Here is a 19882-nt window from a genome sequence, read left to right as displayed (position 1 = left end):
AGCTTTATTTTTTTCTTTCTGTTTCCTATTGAGAGTGTTCATAAAAATGACTCGTACAAGCAAATGCAAAAACATTAAAGTGGACGTTTAATAAAGATCACACATGATAAAAAAAATTGATTCTAGGTGGTTGTGCACATTTTGAAGTGATATTTCACATGTTTCCCTTTGTTGCCAGAAGCTTAATTGTTGTGCTCTGAATCACAGACGGGGGGCAGTAGGGAGTTGTCTGCCATTTAATGTGGCTTGAGCGGGAGAGAGGCGTGGGGTGTGAAATGTTGAGTTCAGTTAACAAAAGCTCACAAGAGATGCTGCTTTTTATATCTAAACATCCTCCATGATTGCTGGGATATCGGGTACTGATTTACCAGACAGCCTTTGGAGAGAGCTGGAAATACCACCATCTTCTCACGAAGCTGACAGGTCTACTGAAATCAGACTGGCTTTTTTTTTTGTATATATTTTTTTAGATGCCCTTTCATGCTCAGTTGAGACCAGATTCGGTTTTCTCCACAGCAGATGGGTTTGTGTGCTAAAGGGCGACTTGCTCTCTGAGCCCAGGCGTTTGAGAAAGAGGCCATTCTTCTTAATAAGTCTGAGGGCTGAGACGGCAATAAAACTCAATCTCGCCGCTGAGGACTTTAATAAAATGAGAGAGGCACTGATAGAGATTGAGACGTTTTTGAGGAATTAGTTGGGATAAAAATGAAAATGCTGTCATTTATACTCACCCTCGTGTTGTTTAAAACCATTATGATTTCTTTCCCATATGGAATGCAAAATGAGAAGAATGTCAAAGCTACACTTTTCCTATACAATGAACAAGTAACGTTACAGTAACCATAGACTGTGGAGCTGTGAAAATGACCAATCCGCTGTATTCTAAATCATTCTAAGAGAAACAGAATGAAATTTAAGATATAACCACTGAAAATCATGTTCTCTGCCTTAATTAAAAATAATTGATGTAATGATTAGTTCTTGCATGTCTTATAACCAAACACAATTTTTGCAAATGTGAAAGTGAAAAGGAGATTCGAGAGGATTTTTCAGCAAGAGACTCAAGGCCTTCACATTAACTAATGATATAGTGTCCAAATGCACGATAATGTTCTTTTATTATAAGTGCGTGCAGTAGATTATGCCTTTTAAAGGGCTGTTCACACCAAGAACGATAATTATATATTATCCACGCGTTCTGTGGTTTTGTCGTCTGCTGCTTTAAAGCTCTAGATTTGATTCTGATTGGCTCTCAATGTTTTCATTCATCAGATGGAATTTTTTTTTTCTTAAAAAGATTCTTTGTCTCATTATTAGTTACACAAATATAATATGGTTTCAGACTAGATAGACTCATTGAAGTGCTGACTAAACATACTCACACCAGCTCCACAATTCCTTATATTTTGCTTCAGATGCAAGTCGAGCTTCAGTTCAAACAATCCAGCACCACCTACTCGTTCTGAATGTCAGCAGAACTTTTTTCTTTTTGATCTTTGAAGGGCATGTTGAGCCTTTCCTCAAAGAACATAGCAAACACATTACATCACACTACATTCAGCCTAATATAACCATTTAAAAGGAACAGAAATAGTGCCTCGTCTCGCAGGAACTGAAGATCTGTGCCTCTCGTTCAGCCCATTAACAAGACTGATAAAACCTTTTAAGTGATTGTGGAACATCTAAGGAGGATAATAAGGTGCTCTCTGCAGGGTTTTGCATCACTAGAAGTAAAAATACAAAAGTGCAAACTGATGGCAGCACTGATTCTTGTACTATTAGTCAAAAGACATGCTTGTTACATTAGCGGTTGGATGGCAAATCAATGGGAGTGAGCTGAGCATGGTGGAAATATATTTCCAATATTCCCTTTAGAAGAGCAGTGAAGATGAGAAACAACATGACATCACTCTCACGAGTAGCTGGACCATCCATATTTCTGTCTTATTGCTCAATTAGTATGTATGTAGCAGCCTCAGTCTCACTTATAATGCCAAGTAGGCAGAAGCTTCCAGCGCAGAATATGAGATCCTGTCCCTCCCAGCTGAACTAATTACGGAAAGCATTTTAAATGTGCCATTTCCATAAACTAGATCTCTCCTCCCTCTTCAGGGAGTTGGAATGAAAAACAGTCCATGTAAGTTTTTCTCTGCCTTCATGGAAACATGAAAAGTTTAGGCCATCCTATAAAGTACACATGAAATATTGATGATCCTCCACTGCACACCTCGTAGAGAAGTGCATAATGTGTGTGGTATTAATTTAGACTGATGGTGCGTGTCTCCGTGTGAATTATGGCAAATTGGCGTCAATAAAAAACGCATTTCAACAGATATTCAAGTACTTTTAAATGGCATCAAACATGAATGCAACAGATGTTTTTAATTAATTTAATGACTGCAGTATTGGCAGCAGCAACAAAAATGTTAAATGCTTTAATGTAATGCTGAAAGATCTGTTAAAATGAACCATTCTTCTGATGAACACAAAATAAGATATTTTGAAGAATATGGGTAACCAAACAGTTGATGGGCCAAATTGACTTTCATAGTATGGAAAAAATAAATATTATGGAAGTCTGATCAACAGTTTGATCAACTGTTCGTCAACCTGTCAACCTGTCAACTGTTTGGTCACCGACATTCTTTAAAATATCTTCTTTTGTGTTCAGCAGATGAAAGAAATGCATACAGGTTTGGAACAACATGATGGTAAATGATGACAGAATTTCAATTTTTGGGTGAACTAGCCCTTTAAGTTGTAAACAGTTAAATAATAATGAGCTATTTTACCCATTTTTGAGTGTGTTTTTATTCTTATTAGAGTATTGCATCATTAGATAAGCAGCATGCTATAGTCAACTCAATTTTAATTAATTATGAGTTTGGATTTCTTTGTGGTTGCTTATAAAAGAGCTCTCTAAATGTGTCATTTTTGAGGTTCTCCTTCGGTAAACAATCTGCCTTAGAAGGTAGTATACTAGCTTTCTGGATCAGTTGAATCGTAGTTTGTAGTGCAATTGTATTTCTGTATGACTCAAATGTCACATGATTATGAAAGAACCCAGCAAGAGCTCCTCAAATAGGAGTTGAATTCATGTCTCAGGGCTGACATTGACCTTTTGAGAAATATATATGACACATTTCCTCTTGAGGCTCCTCTGTGTTAGGGCAGATGAGTTTTGAAGTCAAAATCTGTTGTGAAAATCAATAAAATAACCTCTGGGACAACGTTTCTTTTTGTTCAAACACTAATATTGAAAACCCACTGTGAATATCCACTGAGCCATTTGAGAAAGAACAAGCTAATTAGCTCAGAGACAAAACAAACATAAATGATCTAAAAAAAAAAGTACTGTAAAATAAAGTTACGGCAAACCTTTTGACGTAACAAAAAAAATCATAAATGTGATGTTTGTCAAGGTTTTTTTTTGATCGAGAGCCAAAGATGGTGCTGTATCTTAGCTTGACTGACAGATAAGATCTCTGCACATCCAGCCGTTTCAGTTCAGCATTTCGATCGTTTGTTTGTCTATGATTCCCACTGTTCTGAATCCGTGCCGGAGGCTCTTAGTAGGCATAGGGTTGTGTGAGTTATCTTATTCCATGATGTTATGGTTCACTCTGCCGATGTTGTTGCAACATTTCTATTGCAACAGAAATTATGCACAGTTAAATCATCCCTGATCGAATCAGCGGAAATGTCTCAGAGCTGCCTTTGACTAGCAGAGAGAGCAGAATGCATGGTCAGGATGCAAGGACTTATCGCACAAATGATGCCAATGGAGTAATGGAAGTTACAGAAAGTGCAAGAAGTTTTGTGCATAAAACAGTCCAAACTTTTAATAAAAAGTTGACTGGAACAAATTACAGCCCTTTTCGTGTTACAAAGTCTGCTCAAAGTTTACTCAAACCCTGCGCGCTCACAACATCAACATCAGCGCGCTGTGGCACGCAAACAAACACACACCCACTGATGTTATTGATCCTCTTCAGTGGTTGAAATCTCAGGGCATTAGAGCCAGACCACTGGGACAAAAAAAGTGAAAATAAAGGGAATCATTCAGCGCAGCGGAGATGTCCTGGGTTTAATGACATTCGGGTCAAACCACAACTGCAACATTATAGCTCATATATATCTTTCACTCTCTCACACACACACACACACACACACACACACACACACACACACACACACACACACACACACACACACACACACACACACACACACACACACACACAATACATCTTGCAGTGGATCTATAAGTCTAAGTAGTGCAGACTAGTTCTGTATCCCAGTACGAGGAAGACAGATATACAAAAACTGCCCAACATGGGGCGTTAAAGGGCACTCTGAGTCCGTATAAAGGCAGTCTTTTCGCTGTGATACTCCAGCTCTTCGCTGTCTGACTCAGAGTTCATCGCTGCATCCTCGTCCCCCCACACGGTGGGGATTCCCCGGTACGACACTTTACCCCGGCTGAGTCCAAACCCAAAGCCCACTCGTATCCCCCCTCCGCTTGTGTCCGTCACCGGCAGTTTGGTCCTCCGACAGAACGGGGCGCTGGCTGCTCCGGAGTGCAACTGAAGCAGCACGAAAACGGCTGCGAAAGTGGCCAGGATGAAGGCACAGCTGAGCACTGCCACCAGCGCCGGCAGTCTCGAGGACAGCCCAGGTTCATGCAAAGATTCCTCCGAGCTCGGATCCACCTCGTGCTGGAGCACAGGAATGCTGGGGGATTTCCGCTGCACCTGGTTCTGGTGCAAGCAAGAAGTGACCGTTAAGTGACTGTGGGGGGGACAGGAAAGACATTCGTTCTCCCCAGACGCGAAGCACGTCAGACAGGCCGGGTGGCAGGGCAGGCACGCTTGTACGGTAGAGTGCTCCACCCAGTTGTCCAGTGACAAGTTAAGCACCTGCAGCCCAGAGCTGAAGCCGGGAGGACAGGACTTCACACAGCCTTGCAAGAAAAGCAAGAAACCCGTGCTGCATTCTGGAAAACAGAGATCAGAAGAACGCTTAATCGCAGATGTTCTGAAACTGTAAAGAACACGAAATAGCATTTTAAACATATTTTACATCTGTAATATGACAATTTTGTGAGAAACAAAAATGATTGTGGGCTATGATATTGGTTAATATTATTTCCCCCCCCCACTCATGCAGCCTTGGTTATGTCAGCAGAAGTGAAATTATTGTTTCAGAGGTTGTAATGAAAGTGAATATGGAAATAAATATTTTGGTAACACTTTACATTAGTTACAATTAGTTAATGCAATAGGTATCAATAACTTTTTTTTTGTCTGTTAATAATTTAGGCCATGCCAGCTACACACACACACACACACGCACGCACACACGCACACACGCACGCACACACGCACACACACACGCACGCACACGCACACATTAGTATATGTAGAAATTAACATCACTGCTATACAATATATGAAAAATTGCGTGTTCAATTGTGTGTTAATTCATGTTAAATATTGTGCTGACCTTATTGTAAAGTGTTACCACATTTGTTTTATAAAGAATAACATAAGCCAATGAATAACCTAACACAATAACCTAATTTTTCTTTTGCAATTTTAACATCACAAAGAGCTCTGAAATGTGTCAGAAAGCAAATAGCGGCCATTTGGGTAACTTGTTCAACTACTGCCAAGGTGGCAGTTAACTACAGTTAAACTGTCAACCAGTGGTGTAGTCTACGTGATACGCAGGTATACGCCGTATACCCACTAGGAAATTAACTGATTAACGTGATTAACTACAGTTAAAGTGTCAACATATTTATAGCTAGTTTCCTGGTCTAAAACAATGAAGCAGAAATTTGAAGCAATTTACTTCGCATCCTTTAGTATTATGATTTGTTGCCACTAAAGAAGACACAGTAAGTACATACTACGGTCTGCATACTTTCAATACATTAGCTAAACATTCATTTCAGTATTTGCATATGTTTCTGGAATTCAGGTACATTTATTAAAGTCAATAGGGTCAATTTATGCAGTGCTCAAATTTTTTGTCCTAATAGGACAAATGATTGACCTTGTAAAATTCAGTAGTACCCGCAGGCACAGTGAGAACACCTTATGAAAAATGAAATGAAAATGAAAAATTATTTCACACTTTTTAGCAAAGTTTGTCCTTGAGCACTCTGCAGTACTGCAGGCACAATATGAGGCCATGATGGAGAAATCCATCATCAAGTCTCCACAGCAACTTTAAATAATACAATATTCGTTTAACAATATTAAGGTTTGTTTACTGCCCTCTGAAGGTTGAGAAGGTACGACTTCTTTAATAATGCACAGTTCATTTAATTTAAAGCTCTCTGGCATCACTCTGAAGTGCAATATTTATACTCATAAACATATATTAATATTTATAAACACAATGGGCAATCATGCTGAGACATATGAACATTTTTATGAATGAATGTCTTCACCTATAAAAGCTTGTCTATTAAGGGTTGTGTATGTTTATTTGAATGCCCTTTGGTCCAGGGCATGTCTTACCAATGCAGATCTGCTGGGTGTCAAAGGTTTTGCAGCTGTTGTTTGAAGGCCGGGTGTAATCGGAAATGGACGGATCTGTTGCACTAGAGCCGGTGCCATATAAGATGAGTGTGAACTGAGAAAGTACACCTGTGGAAAAGACCTTGAACTTTAAAGACGCTGTGACCGTCAACAAAAACCCAAATAGAATTCACACAGCACAAAAATCATTTTCTTAATCAGTGTTTTTTTTTTGGTCTCGTTTTGCAGTAAAAGTACTTAAACATCCTTAAAATAAGATAAATATACTTCAAAAGCAATTTATGTAAGATTCAGAGAATCTATCTTGAATTAAGTTTATGTTTTCTTATCCCACTGGCAAATTGTTTCATTTTTCTTTCAAGCATAATTCAAACAAAATTTAGTGAGATTTATTTTTAAAACTAGAACAAGCTATTTGCCAGTGGGGTAAGAAAACTAAACTTAATTCAAGATTTATACTTTGAAATGTATTTTATCTTCTTCCCAACCATTTTCCTTTGTCATTTTATTTTATCTAGTTTGAAAGGATGTTTTGAAGTAAAAAAAACAAGACAAAATACTGATTATAAAAAAGCTTATTGCAGTACCATAGTCATTAAGTCCAGCCACATTCTCGATCTCCAGGGTCCATTCTCCCCGAGGGTCCTCATCCCAGGAGTGGGTGGTCATGAATGCCCAGTCGTTGAAGCCTTCAGCTGAGTTATCCTGAGGCCTGAAGACAAACAGAAAAGAAAGAAGATCTCTATGTGTGTGCAAGTCTATCTGAGAATGTGTCAATATGATGAATTGAGTGTGTATTCCTATACAAATAATTATGTTTCATGAAGATAATGGTGTGAATTGTGTTTGTATGTGGCCAGAAAAGTGTGTAAATGTATTTTCTTGGGCATCAGATATATATTTTTTAAGAGCTGATGAGTTGATTTACAGTCTATGCATGCTACGGTTCATTGATTACACACTACCATTCAAAAGTCTTTTATTCCGCAAGGATGTATTAAATTCATAAAAAAGTAAAGACATTTATGTTACAAAATATTTATATTTAAAAAATCCTGTTCTTTTGAACTTTCTAATTTTAAAAAAAACATTTATCAGTTTTCAACAGTTAACATTTTTCTTGAGAAATATCAGCAAATTAGTGATTTTTTAAGGATCATGTGACACTGAAGACTGAAGTAATGCTGAAAATTCAGCACAATTAAATTACATAAAAAAATACGTTATTTGAGATTGTAATAATATTGCACAATATTACCGTTTTAATGCATTTTTATAATCAAATAAATGCAGGCTTAGTGAACATAAAAGACTTCTTTCAAAAACAAACATCTTCCCAACCCTAAACTTTTGAACTTCGGTGTATGCAAATGCATATATGCTAATAGCATGTCTGAGTGTGTTTACCGTGCAGCCAGCAGCGTGGAGCGAGTTCCCAGTGGGCTGATGAGGTGAACAGCCAGGTTTCCTCTGTGGTTATAGGAGAGGGTGAGTCTGGCCTGCACATGCTCCAAAGAGCTCACAAAGTCAGGCTGCCCAGAGCAGGCCTCTACATTTCTGCTAAAGATCAGGTGGTTTCTTATGTCCCTACAACACAGAAGAATCTAAAATTATACTCCAATCTCACAAGCAACTGTATAATGAATATAAAATAATATAATCTAGTTTGCCTGTCCTTAAAAGGTGACCTCTGGCTCCCCAGGTAGCAAGCATTAGTGGGCATTACCTATCTGGTGTATTGATGTATTGCCTGTGCTGCATGAGGTGTTTGACCGTCATTACCTGGGCTCGGTCAGCATATTAATGACACATTTGTGCTGCGGCCCAATGCTGGTCCAGTTCTGGGCCAAAGTGACCATGGCACTTGCATCCAGCAGACCGTAGCCGTAAGAATGGCTCACTGCCACATAAAGAGAGACAGATAAAGAGAGATGGAAAAAGTAACAAGGTCAGAAATGTCCAATGAATAAATAAATGCAGCTCTAATTGATTGGTCACGTGAATTGTCATTTACCTAATCGGCCCACACCATTGGTCCTCCAGTCGTTGGTTATTAGGTGGGCAGGACGTGAGGTTCTTACTACGAGATGCTGCATGTCTCTCCAGGTCAGGTTCATGCTGGATGTCGTACAAAAAAATGAAAAGCGATATGAGCATTACATGGCAGAAGGGCCACAGATTTATTTTTATATTCAAAAGATAATTTGCACATAATTATCCTCTTGGATGTGACAGGATGTCTTTTTGAAAGACACATAACTAAAGCTTTTCTTTTACCCGAGTCACAGAAAATTGCAAATGGAAATATTCCTTCCTGGGGCCATGCATCATTTTGCAATTAAACAGCCGACGAAGCCCTTTTCCCCCCCAACTTAAAACCTAGAATTGTATTCCCTGAAAATGCAGCAATATCTGATTCAATTTATAACTGTATTTCCTTGGTTCACGACACCAGCTAATTCGTTTGTCGGCTGTAGCTCTACATGGTGGAAACAAGCGGCTTTGGGACTCGTGCCCCCCATGGGCAAGGTTGAAAAGCCCTGTTATTTCTCAAAAGGGTATTTCAGGGTAAACCACGTCTGTGATTGGACAAAGCATTGACACAAATACCTGCATGACAAGCCATTTCCACCCAAATGAAATGGATTTAGCGTAAAGATACACCGTAGGACAGTATGAAATAATCCTGCTCTGGCATTCGTATATATTTTTCAGGGTGATTTATGAAGAAGGTGATCCAATTCATAAGCTTTCAATATTTTTGACCTCACAATAAATGATTTAGTGGGTAAATTCATGTCACATGCACAATTTATAAACCAAAAGACACAGCACAGATGCAGCGATTTACAGATGTAAAGACTACTGAAATTTTCATGTTGTACATGTACATTGCACAGATATTGAACGGATACCCCTTTTATATGGATGAAGTGCCAATGCTGGAAAACATGCCAGAGCCTTTAAACATACTGGACTCAAACCAGGAATCTGAAAATTAATGGACAGGGAGAGGAATGTCCCCACCACTCAAAGGTTTCATAAACAACAACAGTACAGCTAGACTTATGCCAAGCAGTACTAGATCACTCGTATTATAAACAATAAATTACAATAGAAGCTTTGAGACGCGCATTCATTTGGCAGACACCCCAATCCTGCTTTTCTTTCTTTCTTTCTATATATATTTATTAGGGCTGTCAGTTAAACGCGTTATTAACAGCGTTAACGCAAACCCATTTTAACGGCGTCAATTTTTTTATCGTGCAATTAACATTTTTTTTGGCCTAGCAAACTTTGTAGGTTTTTTCACATGCTTTTGCAACAGGACGCGGCGCTGCGCTGTGAAACCCATTTATTTCAATGGCTTGCGCCGCGTGAGGACGTTTTGTTGCTTCGTCGACCAAAGCGCAAGTGGATCTAGCTAGACCGGAAACAAAACAACAGGCACGCCGCACACACTTGTTTGGGCTTGCGAGCCGGCCAAATAGTTGGTTAACGTTACGTTTTGAGTGGATGACGAGCGCGAGACGCCGAAATGGATGCCAATAAGATTCTGAATGGAAAGTTTACTTTTAAAAAGTTGCCAAATGGTTCCATTGACAAGACCAAAGTGATCTGTGCGTTTTGTTGTTGTGAACTGAGCTATCATCATCGCAGCACGTCCAGTCTGAAATACCACTTGATGATGGCCAAGCACACACACACACACACACACAGCTGATGCGAATCCTCCGCCCCCTCGTCAATATCAGGACCTCGTCAGTATTTCTTTCACCCTTTTATTGATGGACAGTGTTACATTGAGAGATTTATTTGCTCCAAGTGAGAATGTTAGTGTGAATTTGAACACAGTATATGCCAATGTTGTTTTCAATAAAAAACATTTGCACAAAGCAAGCCGATTCACTTTTCCATGTTGATAAGAGCATTAAAATGAGAAAAAGTTATGGGACAAAAAGAAATCAAGAGACATTTAGAATAGATAAAAACGTGCGATTAATTGCGATTAATCGCGAGTTAACTATGACATTAATGCGATTAATCGCGATTAAATATTTTAATCGTTTGACAGCACTTATATATATATATATACACTCACCGGCCACTTTATTAGGTACCCCATGCTAGTAACGGGTTGGACCCCCTTTTGCCTTCAGAACTGCCTCAATTCTTCGTGGCATAGATTCAACAAGGTGCTGGAAGCATTCCTCAGGGAGTTTGGTCCATATTGACATGATGGCATCACACAGTTGCCGCAGATTTGTCGGCTGCACATCCATGATGCGAATCTCCCGTTCCACCACATCCCAAAGATGCTCTATTGGGTTGAGATCTGGTGACTGTGGAGGCCATTTTAGTACAGTGAACTCATTGTCATGTTCAAGAAACCAATTTGAAATGATTAGAGCTTTGTGACATGGTGGAAGTAGCCATCAGAGGATGGGTACATGGTGGCCATAAAGGGATGGACATGGTCAGAAACAATGCTCAGGTAGGCCGTGGCATTTAAACGATGCCCAATTGGCACTAAGGGGCCTAAAGTGTGCCAGGAAAACATCCCCCACACCATTACACCACCACCACCAGCCTGCACAGTGGTAACAAGGCATGATGGTTCCATGTTCTCATTCTGTTTACGCCAAATTCTGACTCTAACATCTGAATGTCTCAACAGAAATCGAGACTCATCAGACCAGGCAACATTTTTCCAGTCTTCAACTGTTCAATTTTGGTGAGCTCTTGCAAATTGTAGCCTCTTTTTCCTATTTGTAGTGGAGATGAGTGGTACCCGGTGGAGTCTTCTGCTGTTGTAGCCCATCCGCCTCAAGGTTGTGCGTGTTGTGGCTTCACAAATGCTTTGCTGCATACCTCGGTTGTAACGAGTGGTTATTTCAGTCACTGTTGCCCTTCTATCAGCTCGAACCAGTCTGGCCATTCTCCTCTGACCTCTGGCATCAACAAGGCATTTCCGCCCACAGAACTGCCGCTCACTGGATGTTTTTTCTTTTTCGGACCATTCTCTGTAAACCCTAGAGATGGTTGTGCGTGAAAATCCCAGTAGATTAGCAGTTTCTGAAATACTCAGACCAGCCCTTCTGGCACCAACAATCATGCCACGTTCAAAGTCACTCAAATCAACTTTCTTCCCCATACTGATGCTCGGTTTGAACTGCAGGAGATTGTCTTGACCATGTCTACATGCCTAAATGCACTGAGTTGCCGCCATGTGATTGGCTGCTTAGAAATTAAGTGTTAACGAGCAGTTGGACAGGTGTACCTAATAAAGTGGCCGGTGAGTGTATATATATATATATATATATATATATATAAAACACATATAGACAACTAGGGCTGGTACGAATACCATTTTTTGAGCTTCGAAGCTTTTTAAATTGAACATCGAATATTCGAAGCTTCGGAATCTCTATATGTCTCTCTGTCCGTTTGCATTTTGATTATTTCGAGAACCGTTCTTCCAAACGACTTCACAAGGGAGTGCAGTGTCGTATTTGGTGCAATATAGACAGGTGAGACGTGACACGTTCAGAATTAATAAACTTTTAACCCTCTGGGGACCAGAGTGTTTTTGGGGCCCTTGGCATGTTTTGACATGCACTGACATTTGTGCTTTTTTCAGTTATTTATAAACATGTTAATGGCAAAGGTGTAAATTCACTCTATATAGCACAAACTTGGCTACCATGATATCTGAGCAACATGTATGTACATGTTTGTATTTTTATTAGAATAATGTTTATGCGTGGTTATTGAAAAAAATAAAAATGAAAGTTGCTGAAATAAGACCACAAAACACATATTGATTATTTCTTCACAAGACTTTTGAAAATTGTATCACATAGCCTAGAATATTTGCTCCAAAACTATGTGAGAATCATCCTGACTACTCATTCAGATAAGTCAATAAAGTCTTTTACATTTTTAATGACGTGTTTTGTTTGAGAAAGCTTTATGCAGGAGGCATGATCTCTCATTAATATGTGTGGCATTCCACACCTGAGAAAGACAAAGACCCTCCCCATAATGGCCCTATTAGGTGCTATCAGGCCCTATCATTACAGGAGCCTTGCACAAAGAATGAGGAGATTTAAAAAAGAATGGCTTTTAGATTGTTTGGATTTATATAAGGAAAATACAGGGTGCATACGTCTGGACACTTCTATCACACACCCTTCACCATATAGTCATGGTTTTATTTCAGTTCAAAGTTCAAAGTTAGAGTTGGAAACATCTTGAAAAGAAAATTGTCTTTCTCCATAAATGTCTTAGTTTGATCATACATATTTCAAAGTTGAGGATTCATTATTTTGATATAGCTTGAACAAACACTATAACATCTTAGTTGATTAGTTTATTGACAAAACATACTATATATTTAACATATGAGCAGAAACTCCTAAAAAAAGCTTATTTGATGTCTATTTTAGAGTAAAAACTTTATCCAAAACGAGTCAACGAAATGTTGTCTGTTATTTAGTCTGTAACAGTGCGTATCTGTGCGTTCATTCATTCATTCACACACACACACAAACATGATTCACATTTTTAAACAGTATGCTATTTTTCCGTTTACAGACACTACGTTATTCTATATCGCGATTAGAACAAAGCACTTGCAAAAAACACTTACTTCTCAGCTGAATCTGTTCATCCTCGAAGTGAAAATAAACCCAGTGGTAAATGTCCCAGGATTGTTCCTCATATAGCCGCGCAAGACGACAGTAGATTAATCTGACTAAAAAATAATGTGTGTTTTCAGAGTTTATGGGCGTTAACGCGTCTCAATGTGTTGCTTCACATATTTGCGTTTGAATAGCGCGTGCTCTCCGTGGGCGTGTCACATTACCAGAGATAATCAGCTGAGAGAACGATAATGAGACGGGCTGACACGTCTCTCTTTTTATATAGATGACATAAACGGAGAATATTAATTTTAGTTTTGAATCGGATCATTTAAAAGTACAAACTCAAATGATTTAAAAGATATATTGCTTATGGCTGGGTGAATAGTATTAGCTGAGTTGTGTTGAAGATTAGAGACGTGCTCCAGAAAAAAAGTTCACGGTGACTGAGAGGCAGAACGCACACCCTGTTTATTTTCTTTATTTTACAAAAGCACAATATTTTATTTCGACTGTATGTGGGCACATAAAAAAGTAGACATTTACCAGATTATTTTTTCATATTTCTTAACTCTATATGAACAGAAATGATGGTAGTACTTTAAGTCTATTTTTCTGCTATGTGAAAAAAAACGAGCAAAACGCGCCGGCGCGTTTCTGGTCCCCAGAGGGTTAATAAACTACAGAACAGCGCGAGTGGGAAGCAGCGCGCCTCACGCGAGCAGGGCTTATATGCTCCGAGAATGGACACTGCACTAGTGATATAAAACACACACACACACACACACACACACACACACACACACACACACACACACACACACACACACACAGTGTACTTGTTTTAACTTAAGCAATATTTTTAATAAGGTATAGTCTTATAATATTTTTCTCACTGATAAAGTAGGGTAGATTTAAATAAATAAAAACTAAATTTAAATAAATAAAAATGAAATTTAAATAAAAAAAATATTTATTTTTTTAAATAAATAAAAACGAAATTTAAATAAATAAAAACGAAATTTAAATATAGAAAAAAACCCAAAATTTAAATAAAGAAAAACGAAATTGTGACGTGACGTCCCAGTAAAATCTCAAAGTCTCCTATATTTCGCAGTAAATTAATTTAGATTGATAATAACAGGTAAAAAGGATAATACATTTTGTTTCTATCATTCTATTTTCCACAATGTCAAAGCAACGCAGCTTTGCTCATGCATGCACTTCTGTCCATACAAACTGCGCTGTTCTGCGCTCTAGCCAGAGAATACTCCCGTTGCAGGAACACTTTTAGTAGTCCAAGAAGAAGCAAATATATTTATTAAGTAGCTATAACGAAGTTATATATTTAACCAGATTCTATAGTGTAAAACAAATTCAAGCGCGAATGAGAACCGTTTCGAGAAGGATGCCAGGTGTGCAAAAAACCGCCCAATAAAACGAATATTCGAATGTCACATTTTCAAATCGAATACCAACCCACCGAACGAATATTCGGGTCCAGTCCTATAGACAACATATGTCGCCCCCCCATATTTGTCTGATCTCCTCCAGGGTCCAACTTCCACCACCCGCTCCCTTAGATCCTCTTCCTCCATACACCTGTCTGTCCCCCCCGTCCGTCTTACCACTATGGGGAACAGAGCATTTAGCCGCTCTGCTCCCCGTCTCTGGAACTCATTATCACCCCAACTTAGAAACATCGATTCACTCTCCCATTTCAAATTGCAACTCAAAACACATCTGTTTAAAACTGCCTATTTCACTTAATGTCAATTGTTCTGCCTCTTTCTGTTGTTCTTTATTTATTTCTGGTGCTTTTAAATGTCTTATGTATCCCTGTACGGCGTCCTTGAGAGAAAGGCGCCTTTAAATAAAATGTATTATTATTATTTGTATATTAATATGTACGTTTATATAAAATTAATATTTTATTCAGCAAGGATGCATTAAATTGATCAAAAATGACAGTAGGACATTTATAATGTTGCAAATGATTTCTATTTTAAATAAATTATGTTCTTTTAAACTTTCTATTCATTAAAAATTATAATCCACAAAAATATTAAGCAGCACAAATGATTTTCTTCAGCAAATTAGCATATTAGAATGATTTCTGAAGGATCATGTGAAACTGAAGACTGGTGTAATGATGCTTAAAATTCTTTGCTATCGCAGGAATGCATAATATATATATATATATATATATAAAATACAAATCTTAATATTATTTCACAATATTGTCGTTTTACTGTATTTGTTTTATCAAATAAATGCAGCCTTGGTGGGTATAAGAGACTTCTTTCAAAAACAAAAACCTCTTACTGACCACAAATATATGTATGTATACACACACTTTACATTTTACATAATATATTTTTTAATGTTTGTTATATTACAAATTAAAATGCAAAATTACTTCTGAGACAGGTTCAAAGATCCCCTGGCCAAGCGCTGGCTCAGGCACAAGCACATTTCAGTGGAAAATGAGTATGACTGCCTTTCTTACACACAGACGTTCAAAAGTCACCTACAGCGTGACATCACAAAGACTTCTGCCCGATGAAAAGAGCAGAGTTGTGACGGAAAGAGAAAATAAATCTAGGATCTTAGAAAAAATTTCTCCAAAAACGTCCCTGTCTCTTTCATTGTGGAGCAAGCACAATCAAAGCTAGCACCAGCGGGGTTTACAGCCCTGAACAGCAGGGGCCGAACTCACACATAAACAAACACTGTGTACGAACTAGGATCCCCGAGACTCCACCACACACAAAAAAGACAAAGAAACCCGACGCTTATGTGAGACGTGAATTCCATGTCTTATTACCGCCTCACAGCATACAGGATTAAATACTCTGCAGGATCTTTTAATTGAGCATGATGACTTGATGTTGTAAGTAGTTATTACCAGACAGCTTGTGTCAAAATGATTGATGGTGACCTTTGACCTTGCCCCTCCCCTTGCCCTTCCTGTTTCCGGGGTTATGTATTAACCTTTGACCTCCCCCTCCCGGTTTCCGGGGTTGATGGATTAACCTTTGACCTCCCCCTCCCGGTTTCCGGGGTTGATGGATTAACCTTTGACCTAGCCCTTCCCGTTTCCGGGATTGATGGATTAACCTTTGCCCTAATGAGTGTTCGATCATTTGGTTGACAGAAAGTTTTGACAGGTTGTTTTGATGGATGATTTGCCCCTTTGACCGAGGGTGTATAAATATGTCATTGGTTTGTCTGATGTTTTGGCTTTGATGGTGCCAGATGTTTTTGAAATCCAGGGTTCCCTCCCACCCACTCTCACACAATGCTAAAAAAGATCACAGATCGTGTGACACAAATATCTCTTAAAAGTGTATAAAATATATAGTTTAACTAAAAAAGATTGCAGATCGTGTCACATGATCCCTCCCACAACCCCCCACCCGTGAGCATTGCCTATAAATGGGGTCTCTGTGCTGTACCCAGACCAGACCTGAAAGACGAAATATCATTGATCATTTAAATCAAAATAGCATTGCTCATTTAAAAGTATATAAAGCAGACCAATCATTTCAAAACAAAATCGTCTTACATTTTCAGAGATGAAAAACTCCTAAGACATACATTTAAGTAGATTCTCTCACCAGCATGTGACACCCCCTGAAGCAGAGGGCTGTTTGACACATGATACCATCCCGACTCACCGCATTCCTGAGATCATTGCTGGGACGAAAGTGAGAAAAAGGGATTTTGTAATAATGTTGTATATTTCACGCTGGCTAGAGTTGAAAAATATTGATCTTTAAAACTATATAAATGAAATGTTTATAAAATAAATATCTTACTAAATAACTAAACCTACATTGATCTTTAAAACTATATAAATGAAATGTTTATAAAATAAATATCTTACTAAATAACTAAACCTACATTGATCTTTAAAACTATATAAATGAAATGTTTATAAAATAAATATCTTACTAAATAACTAAAGTTACATTGATCTTTAAAACTATATAAATGAAATGTTTATAAAATAAATATCTTACTAAATAACTAAAGTTACATTGATCTTTAAAACTATATAATTGAAATGTTTATAAAATAAATATCTTACTAAAGTTACATTGATCTTTAAAACTGTATAAATGAAATGTTTATAAAATATTTAACACTAACATCCTGTTCATTAAAAAATCTTATTAAATAACTAAAGTTACATTGATCTTTAAAACTATATAATTGAAATGTTTATAAAATAAATATCTTACTAAAGTTACATTGATCTTTAAAACTGTATAAATGAAATGTTTATAAAATATTTAACACTAACATCCTGTTCATTAAAAAATCTTATTAAATTACTGAAGTTGAAAAGCATTCACTTCTTTAAAAGTATATAAATTAAATATTAAAATAAAATAAATACACATCTTACTGATCCAGATATTTTAAAAAACCACAAAAGACATAAAAATCATACATCAATCATTATGTTTTAGAGAGATGAAATAAAAATGATCTTACTTTTTCAGCCGGTTGAAAAAAGCTCTAAGATGTCCACACATTTAAGTTGTAAAAATCCCATAATGTTTCCAGGAGTGTTTCCCCCGATCACACCGGCATATGACACTCTCTCTGAATGTGCCACATGATACCCTCCGCATTCCTGAGCTCATTGTAGGGAGTGAGAAAAAGAGACTTTCTAATAATGTTGTATATTTCACACTGGCTAGAGTTGAAAAATATTGATCTTTAAAACTATATAAATGAAATGCTTATAAAATATACAACATCATCCTAGTTGTAATACAAAAAGAGCACAGAGCTGCCATTGTGTGTGTGTGTGTGTGTGTGTGTGTGTGTGTGTGTGTGTGTGTGTGTGTGTGTGTGTGTGTGTGTGACAGTGGGGCAAAATAACATTGTTCATTTAAAATTATATAAAGCAGATAAAACCATCTATTTCACCATGTTGAAAAAACATGTGTTTTTCACCTTAACTATTTCACTTCCCTGCACGCTTGACCGGGGGTGTTGTGTGTATGTGTGTTTGTTTATGTACCGGGCAATGAGCCTGAGAAACAGATGCCATTATCGTTTTATTACGCTTTGAAAAATACAGCTGGTGAACATATCAGTGACTGTCCTAACGTTAAAACATCTCTGAATCCTGAAAACCTTTAAGTCAGAGGGCCCGGGCGCGGGCTTATCTGTGTGTGTGTGTGTGTGTGTGTGTGTGTGTTACATGAGACCCCTCCAAGTGAGGACAATATGTATCATATATTTCACACTAAAGTTGAAAAACATTATGCTCTATATAAATGAAATGGTTATAAAATTTACATCTAGTAATTTACAAATATAATATTTCACATTAACTTAAGTTGAACAACATTCTTCATTTAAAAGTATATTAATAAAATGCTTTTATTATTCATACAAATTAAGCATAGTTTTATCTAAATGAATATATATATATAAATTACATGTATAATTACAAAAAACCTCCTTACATTTTCAGAGCGCTGAAGAAGTAGTAGAATCTAGATCTATGCAATGATAAAAAACAATCCAAACAGCAAATAGTTTAAGTTGTCATAAACAAAGCCCTCCCATATCCGTCAGTGATAGGGTGAGATGAAGCTTCACACCCTCACAGAGACGGAGGAGTTACAGGCCAGATGAGCCTCTGGGCCACAATTATGGCACAGCGTATGCAATGCTAGTCTGCTTTTCAGAGTTTTATTCATACTAAATTCATTTAAAATCATAATCTTAAAAGTTTCAATTGAATCTTTTAAAATTAAAAGACTGTTTAAAGTTTTTATTAAAATCGTATCTTCTATTAATCTTACAAGACTTCTGTATGATATAAATGAGTTTGCATAAATTTACCCTAAGGTACTATTTGTACTAAAATGTAAAAAAAATAAAGCAAAAACTGTGCTTTGGCGGCTTAGATCTTATTTATACAAAAATATTTCAAACAGTATTTTTGTCCATGCCACATGAAACATGTTGTCAAAGTTTGTCACAATGTTTTGTTGTTGTTGTTGTTTTAAAAGAAATCCCAGGACTCTACATTGCTCTTATTTAGATTAAGTTGCATCATTTAGAAAATCACCACACATTTTCAGAGACGCAATGTGTCTCTGTGCTCCATAAGTAAAGTTGGTCTTGAGCGAATATTTAATTTTACTCGTCTTAATTCAAAGCATGATCTTACTTTTTTTTTTTTTACGGTAGCTATGACCAATTGTACGTATAAGATATATCATTTTTACTTTTCTTGTATCTCCCATACTATCCTTATTCATTGTGGAAACACACAGGGTGAAACCCTTCACTGACAATATACTATCGGTTATCTACTCAAAATATATGTAGAATTTTCAAATGTCAGCATTTGTTGATGCGACAGGCTGCTGTTGGCCGCATGAACAGACTTTGGGGAGAGCTGATGATACTATAGCAGAAACATGCCCTTGACCTCCTCCATTTTGGAGGCTTTTTGTTAAAGACCCTATAGCTTAGTCCTTAAATGGTACGCTGTGTAGTAATTTCCCCCATCTAGCGGTGAAATTGTATTTTCCATTCAAACGCATAGTGCTCTCTAGCGCTCTCTTAAATGCGTGTTGCGACTACGGTGACCATTATGTGCCAGGAAGCTACGACATGTCGTCCAATAGCACTTTTTCGAGTTTAACTATG

General features: G+C 37.5%; 1 protein-coding gene across 1 annotated transcript in view; it reads right to left on the bottom strand.

Moving 5' to 3' along the window:
- Positions 1-4321: 4321 nt before the first annotated feature.
- furinb (furin (paired basic amino acid cleaving enzyme) b) overlaps positions 4322-19882 on the bottom strand; it is a 157813-nt gene continuing 142252 nt past the window's right edge. Inside the window, exons 11-16 of the mRNA XM_056239292.1 lie at positions 8566-8669; positions 8334-8451; positions 7959-8138; positions 7139-7263; positions 6531-6659; positions 4322-4996 (exon numbers count right to left, since the gene is read on the bottom strand). Of these exons, the coding sequence (XP_056095267.1) occupies positions 4344-4996; positions 6531-6659; positions 7139-7263; positions 7959-8138; positions 8334-8451; positions 8566-8669 (1309 nt within the window). The 3' untranslated portion in view covers positions 4322-4343. The remainder of the gene's footprint in view (positions 4997-6530; positions 6660-7138; positions 7264-7958; positions 8139-8333; positions 8452-8565; positions 8670-19882) is intronic.

The sequence above is a fragment of the Rhinichthys klamathensis genome, unplaced genomic scaffold (genome assembly GCF_029890125.1).
Source record: "Rhinichthys klamathensis goyatoka isolate OS25496 unplaced genomic scaffold, OSU_Roscu_1.1 h1tg000557l_1, whole genome shotgun sequence".
In the NCBI taxonomy this organism is placed as follows: Eukaryota; Metazoa; Chordata; class Actinopteri; order Cypriniformes; family Leuciscidae; genus Rhinichthys; species Rhinichthys klamathensis.
Note: the sequence above shows the minus strand (reverse complement) of the source record. Positions and strands in the feature narration are given on the sequence as shown.